This window comes from Miscanthus floridulus, chromosome 19, assembly GCF_019320115.1.
Source record: "Miscanthus floridulus cultivar M001 chromosome 19, ASM1932011v1, whole genome shotgun sequence".
Classification (NCBI taxonomy): Eukaryota; Viridiplantae; Streptophyta; class Magnoliopsida; order Poales; family Poaceae; genus Miscanthus; species Miscanthus floridulus.
Genome location: NC_089598.1, coordinates 105,253,290 through 105,264,187, shown reverse-complemented (window position 1 = coordinate 105,264,187; position 10,898 = coordinate 105,253,290). Strand labels below are relative to the sequence as shown.

The 10,898-nt window shown below is 42.8% G+C and overlaps 1 protein-coding gene and 1 pseudogene across 1 annotated transcript; one reads left to right on the top strand and one right to left on the bottom strand.

Annotated features, from left to right (window-relative positions):
* Positions 1 to 2,558: 2,558 nt before the first annotated feature.
* LOC136526543 (uncharacterized) lies at positions 2,559 to 3,529 on the bottom strand (annotated as a pseudogene).
* Positions 3,530 to 8,187: 4,658 nt separating this feature from the next.
* LOC136528374 (uncharacterized) lies at positions 8,188 to 8,538 on the top strand. Its single transcript, XM_066521333.1, has one exon. It carries the CDS (start codon positions 8,188 to 8,190, stop codon positions 8,536 to 8,538), a length of 351 nt encoding a protein of 116 aa, XP_066377430.1.
* The last annotated feature ends 2,360 nt before the right edge of the window (positions 8,539 to 10,898 follow it).

Here is a 10,898-nt window from a genome sequence, read left to right as displayed (position 1 = left end):
CTCGGTCTCCTTTGTTTTGTACTCCATCCGTTCATAGAAGAATGCAATTCTCATATTTCGAGGAGTCAAACAGTTTAAACTTAGACTAAAATTATATGAAAAGTATTAATACTCACGAGACAAAATAACTATCATTAGATTAGTTATGGAATACATTTTTATAATAAATTTATTTAGAGACATAAATACTAATACTATTTACTATAAACTTGGTCAAAACTTGAGTTAGTTTGACTGGCACGGTTCTCATAATTCCATTTTTTTTTATGGACGGAGGTAGTAAGATGCATATGCATTTCAAGGTTATTCATCATACACATTTGCAATCTTTGAGCAGCAAGTAATAATATCCACTAATCATGATCAAAGAAGGAACAATACTCTTGAAATCTATGTTTATGCACCCGGAGTGCGGCTACAGCTATTGCCACTTGGTCAGCCGACGGATTTTGAAAATTTCAACAAAAGATTACAGTATATAGTGCTAATACCCCTCACCCCAAAAAAGAATATAACTCTCGCTTCGTGACGAGTCAAATAATATCAAGTTTGATCAAATATATATAAAATAATAATATTTATTATACGTACTAAGTACCATTAGACTAAGCATGAAATATATATTTTCATAATAAATATATTTGAAAATATAAATGTTCATATTTTTTCTATAAATATAGTAAAACTTAAGATTCTTTTACTTCAGGGGAGACGAGATTTATATTTTTTTGGGGACTGAGGGAGTAGTTGACCCCACCTATTTTTAAAGGGGCTATTGCGTTCTTGCCCCTATTTTGACGTTCAATTGTGATTTTATCCCTGTTTCTGTCATCGTTGTGATTTTACCCTGTTTTTTGAAAACGAAGCTTAAGTTTACCCCTACTCTGGCAACAACAAGTAACGGTGTTAAATGGGCTCAATAAGGACAAGTTTGCCCATACGAAATTGCCCCTACTTATCTGAATACATTGTGATTTTACCCCTGTTTTCTAAAAAATTTGGCAGCATAATTACACAACTTGTTACATATGATTCCACACAGCATGCAAATATAGATAGATAATATCACATCAAATGAAAGTGTAGCAAAAGTATCCATACAGTACAAAGCCTCATCCAACATACAAGTCCAACAAAAGCGGTAGCTAATAGTGAGATATTACATGTTCAGTGTCATACATCACATTTATGCATCTATTCCCAACAATGCACCCAACCTCCCTCCTCTTCCTCTTCCTCTTCTTTCTGTTCCAGCCCCTTCTGCTCCTTCTGTTCCAGGTCCTACACTTGCACTTCCTCTTCCTCTTCCCCTTCCCCTTCCCCTTCCCCTTGCACTTGTAGTTGCAGTTGCACTTCACATGAATGGAGAAAAATGGTTCAGTAAACAAGTTGACTAAATAAGCATTTTTTTTCAAACAATAATAACTTTCTAATAGAAATTCTCTACTATGAAACTTTGTAAAACACTGAAACATCAAAACAAGCACAAGTTACAAATGACACAGACCATTCAAATATTTCACAAACCATGTTTGCTACTGAGTCCAGCTTAATATTGTGCTTCACAGACCATGTTTTTTTTGTTTGTCTTACTTCCAGATCAAAAGGAAGCTGTCAGTGAAGAACATCAGTGGCAGACCTAAAAAGAAGGTGAAGATTGCTATGCTGTTGGCAGACAAAGTGGACATGCTGATCGAGAAGGTCGACAGCCTAAATAAGACGATGATCGCCATGTCGGCCATGCTCAAGAAGTGATGACCAGCACCAGCAGCATCTGGTAGCATCTCTGGGCATTTAAGCTGCCTATGATGGAACCTGCTAATTATGCAGTGCGTTGGCCTGAACATATGTATGCTATAATATGTAGTGTGTTGTCCTGAACACTACCACTATCAGCAGCTTTCTTTTGGGAATGTAATAGACACTTAAATATGGTAGGCAACAGCCATTAAATATGGCAAGCAACTACAACTACAACTGTATCATCTTTTGAGTAGTCATTTAAATATGGCAGGCAACAGACACTAACGAAATCCTCTTTTGAAATACAAATGAGCATGACTCACATTTGTTGTGAAGATGATTCATTTTGAGAAGATGAGCGATTCCTCTTTTGACTAGCAGTTGGACCTCCTTGGCAATGCTTCGCTATATGGCCTAGTTCATTACATTCAGAACATGGTCTCCTTTTCTTATTGGTGGTGGCCTCATCATAGGACTTGATCCTAGAATTTCTTGGTCTTCCTGGTTTCCTTCTCAGTTTAGGCTTCTTGATTTTATAGCCCAAATCAACATGTGGCCAATTATCCTTGGATGTCATTGGATTGAAAGAACATGCATATGCCTTTTTTAACCGATCAACAGAGAAGTATTCATGCACAAAGTCATCCATTCGTACCTCTCTACTAATCTTAGAAATGAAAGCTAAAGCATGGGTGCAGGGCTGTCCAGTTACTTGCCAAGCCCTACGACTACATGTTTTTTGTCACCTTGCAGCCAATGTACTTGATGCTGAATGTTACAAAAAATTTGAAATCACCTTGCAGCCAATGTACTTTTTACTTGTAGATGCAAAAAAACTTCCAGTTGCAACCCTGATTTGCTCTCTTGCATATGGCTCTAAATCTACTCTTGTCCTTTTTCACAATATCAAAAGCATGATCATTCAAGATGGCATGATGTGTAACTACAGATTTGCACTGATCCACGTCTGGAAACACCACATTTACATCAATACATGGATTATCAACATCATATGAGAAGGGTGGAGGGTCATATTCATCATCATCATCAACAACTGGTTCATCGGGATTAAACTCAGGGTCAGAGCAATCATCACAAGAATCAGAGGATGCAACCAAGTCACTATCATAGCTGCTATCACTTGCTGCCACAAGTGAATCAGTGTCAGAATATATGCCCTCCTCATCAACTCCTACACCCTCATCATGATGTGCGCCTTTTGCTTTGGATTTGGTGGCTCTCTCTTTTTTGGTGGCTCTCTCTTTTTTGTTTGTGGATGTGGCTCTCTCAGCAGTGTTTGTCTCATTGGTGGGCACTCTATTCCTTACAGAAGGGTGGCACCTACGTTTTGTTGGTGAAAATTACAATGGACCCTCAAAATCATTAATTTGGGCATTAATGTACACCTTTCACTTCTCTTTATTGAGTTCAAACCACTCAAGCAACTGCTCATCAGTTTTAATCTCAATAGAAGGTCCTCTAGAAATTTCATCCAATGCACGCCACAAACTTATGTACTGTTTTGAACCCCACATGTAGTGCTCAGCTATAAAATTAACTAGCTGCAGTAGGTCAAAGCTATGCATGTCAACAACTTGAGTAGGCAAGGTTCTACCCTGTTGCCATGATTTTGGTCCCCCATCAGGCAAACTGAAAAATGACAGAACTCTAACAACAAGGCTCATATCCATGTGATTTGGCCTACAAATCACATCACCGAATACACAGTTAGCTAAATCGCTCTACAGACAGAAACTCATTCTTCCTACAGATTGATACTAATTTTCCTACATACCAAATCACATGAGCTCCAAATTTTACCTAGTCTCTTCACCAACATCGCATAAATCCATCTCGCCGGGCTCGCTGCTCCTATCCTCGCGTGGCGTAGCGCCTGGAGGCATGCCCGCTCGGGGCGCCTACCGCCCAACCACGCTGCGGCATGCTAGAGTGCCCACGGTCAGGCATAGGTGTACTCTCAATTCAGTGATTCACACGGCCATACATGCAGTGCATTGCAATGCAGTTGCAGTGCAGTGCACGACTCCGCGTCGTCAAGTCAAGATAGCAGCAAAAACAACTCGGGGAATCAGAATTCAGATATGGTTTTTTGCAGGATTAGTTTCTTGACCATTTACTACACGTCCTCTCATGACTGCCTAAACAAGCTTTGCTTTCAATTGGCAGGTTGCAGGCGTATATCACTAGCTAAGCAAGCAATCAAAGCACTACTACTGCCTGTCCCAAGTAAAGAGCTATCGGAGATGACAATCAGCACAGTGAACTGGCAGCTGCCTACATGCACCAGCTCGTCTTCTTGCTCCTCTCCCTCTTCCTCCCCGATGCAACCTTCTCCGCACCCGCCGGGTCGTGCAACCGGCAGTGCAGTAGCACCACGGTGCCGTACCCTCCAGATCCGAATACGAATAGTATGTTAGGGCTTGGGCGCACGGTTTCGCACAGCAGGAAGAGAAGACCAAGGGGAGGGCGTACCTGGTGATGCTCGTCGCCAGCGAAGGGGCCGAAGTAGCAGCGACGGCTGGCCCAGTCGTCTGTGGATGGGGGGTTGCGCGCTCGTCGCCGCCTGCCGCCTGGCCCCTGTGCCGCGTACTCACCAAAAGGCGCCCCGTGCCGCCCGCCCCCGCGCGCGCTCGCGCACCCACGCGCCAGGTGCCCTGCTGCTGGCCAACGAGGGAGAGGGAGAGAGATGCGACGGGAGCTGAAGGCTGCTGGCCGACGAGAGGGAGAGATGGGAATGGGACGGCAGGAAGAGAAGAGTGAATAGCGAGAGAGAGAGAGAGAGAGAGAGAGAGAGAGAGAGAGAGAGAGAATAAAGAGATAAGGGGCAATTTAGTCTTTTACCTTTGTGTTTAGATATTTTGATTTTTTTTTTAATTTATTTTTTCTGAGTGCATTTAACGGTCATCCAAAACAGGGGTAAACGGAGCTTTCATTTCATAAAAGTGAGGGCAAAATCACAATGTTACAAAAACAGGGGTAAAATTACAATTAGACTCCTGAACAAGGGTAAGAACACAATTTCCCTATTTTTAAATGTATAATTGGTGATCATCTGGCCTAGATTGGTCCCTTATGACACCAAGACTTTTTTCATTGGTGTGACTATTTGTCTTTCCTAAAAATATCTGTACAAATAGACAAACATACAAGGCATGGTACTTAACTAAGGAATGAAATAAATACTAGATCAAAGTTTGAGCAAAGAGTCAATGGTAACATATATTTAAATATAGAGGAATTATATTTAGGAGCCATAGATTGCAGGCAAGAAACTATTAAAGAGTCTACTTTATCTTTTGTTTTGCTAGCTATGATGAAAGCTAGTTTTAAGGAAGTAAACCATTGTCATCAAATGACGCCTTATATTTTGGAAAGATACCAAGGAAAATAGCCAAGCTAAGGAACCAAGTCTTGGGAAAATTGCAGTAACTGCCAAGACAAATATTGTTGCAATTGAATGCCAGCGTCAATAATCTCCACTGGTTCAACGGCCTCCATGAATGAATAATCCAATGCAATATGATGACCTGCTTTATGGGATGTTTATACTCCCTCCATTTTTAAAATTAAAAAAAAACGTTTTTTACCTTTTTAATGTATTTGACTATGAATCTTTTTAAAAAATATATATGTGTAAATATACAAGCATAATATTCTTTATGACAGATCTATAAATATATTTAACTTAGAAAATGAATAAATATTGTCAATCAAAGTCTGAGCAATGGTAACATAAATTTAAAAATGGTGGCTATATTGCGAGCTATAAATTGCAAGTGAGAAACTGTTGAATTTTAGTTTTTCTCTTTTCTTCTTTTAGGATCAAACATCAAAGTTAGTTTTCAAAACTGCACACTGTCAAATAATGTTGGTGCCTTTATATTTTGAAAAGATACCAAGAAAAATAGCCAGACCAAGGAAATCAAGCCTTAGAAAAATTGCTGTAACTGACTAAATGAGTTTGCTGCAATTGAATTGAATGCACTGGTTCAACAACCATACTCAGACTCATGAATGATGCAATGCACTATGATTACCAGCTTATGCTACTCTCACTGTTCTAAATTATAAGACATTTAGACTGTATAGATATATATCGTACATTTTACTATGTACTTAAATATATATAATATTTAGATATATAGCATAAGCGACATATGTAAAAAAAATCAAAGCGTCTTATAATTTAGAATACAGAGAGCTCCTTAACATACAACATCATTGACTTTTCTCATATTTTGATCATTCATCTTTTTCTGATAATTATTTGTGTAAATAGACAAACACAAACATGTCTAATAAATAAGTATATTTTTTATGACAAATGTACTACATAAGCTCACGACAGCTTCGGGAGCTACTGTGATCTTTTTTTTTTCAAATACTCATTTTCAAAATAGCTTCACGGCTGAAGTTAGATGGTGTTTGGATTCAGTGACTAAAATTTAGGAGATGTGTCAGGAGAATGTTGCATGGGGTGTTCGGATACTAATAAAAAAACAAATTACATAATCCGTTAGCACCCCACGAGACAATTTTTTAAGCCTAATTAAACCGTCATTAGCACATGTTTACTGTAGCACCACATTAACAAATCATGGATTAATTAGGCTTAAAAGATTTATCTCGTAAATTAGTCGCAAACTATGCAATTAGTTTCGTAATTAATCTATATTTAATATTCTATACATGTGTCCAAATATTTAATGAGACAACGACTAAAATTTAGAAGGGGCGACTAAACCTGCCTTATTTTTTCTCTCCTCTCGTGAAAGAATGAGTTAAAACGAAGCGAAAAAATAGTTTATCCTAACTTTTTCTCCCACAAGTGGGCCCAAAAGGTGGAAAAGACTGCCTGTGCCCTGCGCTGGGACTGTCGTGGGCGCGAGGACCGCCGTCTGGGGGGCGCGCGACCGGGAGGCACCGCCGTGGAGGGCAGGTTCCGTCATCGCCGGCTGCGGGCAGGCGCGGCCCCTGCCAGGAGCGTGGGTTCCGTCGTCATCGGCCACCGGGATGGCGAGCTCCATCATCGCCGTCGTCCGGCGGGCGCGGCCCCCGTCGAGAGCACGGGCTCCGTCCTCTCTGGCCGCGGGCACGAGCCTTGCCAGTCTCGAGCGCGGCCCTCGCCGGTAGTGTGGGCTCGAGCGGCACGGCCTCCGGGGCTCGAGCAGTGCAGTGGGATGGAGGTGCACCGGCCGCCGGAGCGCGCGTGCCGGTCCGAGGCGCGGGCGCCGGCGCCGAGACAGCGCGAGCGGGCCACCGGGACGCGGGCGAGTACGGCCGCCGGGGCGCGACCCGCCGGGGCGCTGCAGGCGCGAGTAGCCGGGGCGAGCGCGGCTGTCGGGGCGTCAGGCGTGTGCTATTTTGCCGATCTCCCGTATCTCGCGTGGGGAAGGACGGGTGGAGACCGTGTAGAAGAAAAAGGAGAAAAAAAATAAAAAAGGTATTTTAGTTATTTTTCCTTTATTCAAGCTATTTTGTGAAACGAAACCGACAAAAACTGCTCAGCTTCACAAAAAAAAAAAAGTTAGTTGCGGGGCCTAACATATGTATATATCTAAAACAGGGGACCACATTACGAGCTATAGATTGTAGCGGAGAAACTCAAGTTTAGTACTTATTTAGTTTAGATTACCTCTTTCTTCTGCTGAGGTCAAAGTTAGTTTTTTCAAAGCTACACCATGTCAAATGTTTTCAATGCTACGCAGGTCAAAGTTTCCTTTGCAGTATATTTTGAAAAGATGCTAAGGAAAAATATGCAGTAGCTGCCAAGCAGCAAGTTTGTTGCAATTGAATGCTATATATCGCCAACAATTAATCTCTACTTTTTCAACAGCCATCCTCGCTCGACCCTCCATGAATTAATGATGAACGATGAATGATCCAACTCAAGTCAATTTTGATGATGATACGCTATGCTTATGCAAGCAGCCAAACATCACATGATCATCGTCGTCAACTACATCTCTTGTTGCATAATACTATCTAACATCTTCCCCGGCTGCCAGTCACTACTGCAATCAATGTAAAGATGATCATCTCCCGTGCTCAACTGCTGACCTTGATCGAGAGTTGAGAGTGCTTAAATTTGATGGCGGCCTTGCATGGCGTCAGTCAACGGCTGCCAGCCGTACGTTTCGTCCTGTCCTGAAACCTATTTGACCATGCAGCTGTGCTCGATCTGGTGGCGATAGATGATGGACGGAGCTGAGCCTTCGATCTCAGATCGTCTCCCCGGAGAAAGAATCCAAGATCGGAGTAAATGCTATGGCTGCCGCGCCCTCCTTATAAGGGGTTCGCTGCTGGAAGCCTAGCCGCGTCGTCAGTCAGTTCATCACTGCCTTCTCTAGCTGGGTTATTCGTCGTCGTCGTCTCCTGCACGCGGCTAGCTGCAGCTCGATCGCGTGCTCACTGCTAGCTCTCATGGCCTCGCTTGGCCAGATCGTCCTCGTCGCCGGCCTGGCCTTCCTGGTGCTGGCTGACCAGGATCACGGCCGTGGAGGGCCAGCCGTCGGCGGCGGCCCGGCCATTGGAGCTGCAGCAGCTGCTGCTCCTCCTCCAGCGCGGGAAGCTGTAATCATCAGCCAGCATCCTCAGCAACCGTTGTCCGCGGCGGTGGCGGTGAGCAAGCGGGTCCTCATCCCCATCCCTCCGTCCGGGCCGTCCAACAAGTGGAACTCCGAGGTGAACCACGAGAAGCCGTCGGCGGCGGAGTCGGGCTCGGGCCGCCGCCGCACCCGCGCCATCGTCGGCCGCCGCCTCAGGTCCCCGTGACGCGGCCGGTGGGTTCTTGGAGATCGTGCATGCCTTGCTGAGGGCAGCAGAGATCTCAAGTCTCACGTAGTGTGTGTGTGTGTCTGTTTCGTTCACTAGAAAGAAATTTGCGCAGATATCATGGAGTACTAGTATTATTCTGATTAGTTTCTCGTCGATTTCGAGTGTGCATGAGTTGGCTGTAAGATCTGCCAATGTTTCTTCCCGGTGTAGAATGGAAGCGTTTCCCCTAATAATACATTCTGAAGCTAAGATGGGTGTTCTATGTGCCTGATGAGTGATGAATGACTTTTTAAGCAACGGCGAGCGCTATATATCATCTTCTTGTCATGATACGATATGATCTGCTCTCCAGCAGAAGAAACCTAAGAACCACTGCTGTTGAAGTAGTGTTAAAAACAAGGTCTCCGGCTAATAAGCTGCTGCTATAGCTGTTTGGGATAGGTCAAGCTATTTGTGTCTATGATAAAACGACATTGGTTTAAAACCAGGAACTGAGACAGTGTTCCGTGCTCACTGCTCAGGCCATGCAATTTCCTGTTGGTGTTGAAGATGTATACAGTGCACGCCTTTAGTTTGTCAGGCACAGTTTCACACCGATTTGCTGCTCAGGTGATCGATCGTTCTGGCTGTTCTGATTTTCAGGGTACAGAGTTCAGAACCAACACGGTGCCACAAAGACCTGAGAATTGAAAGGCAGGAAGCATATTAGGTACTAGTAGTGCTAGTGACACCATGAGACACTATTGGGACCAAATTAAATGAGGTTTAGGAATTAGGAGTACAACCACTATTGCCCACTGATATGCACACCCACGCTATAACACATAACAAAAGAAACTAGAGCAAACATAAAGATCAACTTGTGAATCAGGCTGGGCTAGCTTCAATCCTTCAACCCAATGGTCATGAAGAATACCACGTACACAAGCCATGTGGAAGAATGAGACCGGTTGCAACATCTAGAAAGGAATACATGTCTTAGGTTTATGCTTCAATAAATCTCCGCTGCTCTTAGTTGTACAAACTTCATTTTCTTAATTAATAAATCTGCAGTAGGGGCTCAAACCCCTCCTGTTTCTTAAAAAAAAGGTTTATGCTTCAATAGAAATAGTGAGCCAATGCAATGGCTTGCAGATACCAATAACTTAGAAGAATATGGAGACTCACGCATAACCCTAATGAAAGAAACATATAGTAAATTGCATATGCTAAACTTAGGGGACAGGGGAAGATATAGGAAACATTTTTCACTTTTATTTAGGTTTTATGATACTATCATCATTGTCAAATAAATAAAATTGTCGCGTTGTTTGTAGAGTAATATCTTGTGTGCACTATATAACCTAACTGTTATAGGATCTTACCATGGCGTCATCATTCCTAAATAAGTTGTCGGGTTATTCGTAATGTAAAACCTTGTGCGCATTACATAACCTAACTTTTAGGATCTTAAGATAACGTCACTACTATTAAATATGTTGTCGGGTTGTTTGCAACATAATATCCCGCATGCATTATATAACCTAACTTATAGGATCTTGTGATAGCATCATCTCAGGGTGTCGTGACTTGCAAGGTAATGCTAAAGCTTTAAATATGTCAATCCCGACAAAAATAGACAATTTTGCTTCTAGGGTTTTACGACAGAGTACAACATTCTCTATAATTGATCAAGCCCCGACAAAAAACAGACAATTAATTTCGCTTCTAGGGTTTTACGGCAGAGTCATTCTCTATAAATGATCAAGCCCCGACAAAAGTAAACTCGTCAAAGAGATATCGTGTGGCATTACACATAAGACACTTGAATGAGTACCATAAAGGCAATACATATAAAATCTTAAACCTAAAGTAGCATTACGCATAGGCGCGAAAGGGCTAGGGCTCCTAGTCTCTCAACGCAGACTTCCAAATTCCACTCCACCTCCTACTACAATACTAGGATCGATCTGGTTCAGGTACTTTTCTCTACATCTCTCTCCCTCGTTACTTTCTTCACATGCCTGCGATGATGCTCTACAAACTTGGTCTGCACAGTATCTTCCTAACTCACAACGTGCTCTCCGATTGTCGCCTACAACTTTTGTCAGATGAAGTTGTTTCTCCTTCTGCAAGAGACTCTGACACCCTATGGAGCTATAGTTTACCGTGACATGGAGGGATCTGCGGATGTGGAATTTGGGGCAACACTTCATGCTCGTGCACTGGGAAAAGCCTTAGAGCAAGGAAAGCTTTCTTTGATGGACGGTGGTCTCTAGAGTAAGTGATATGCTAGATGGACAGAGGAGGCAAGGTCTGTCATGATTCTCGATGCAAGGTACATTTGGACTCACCATATTGCAAAAAACTTGTTGTTT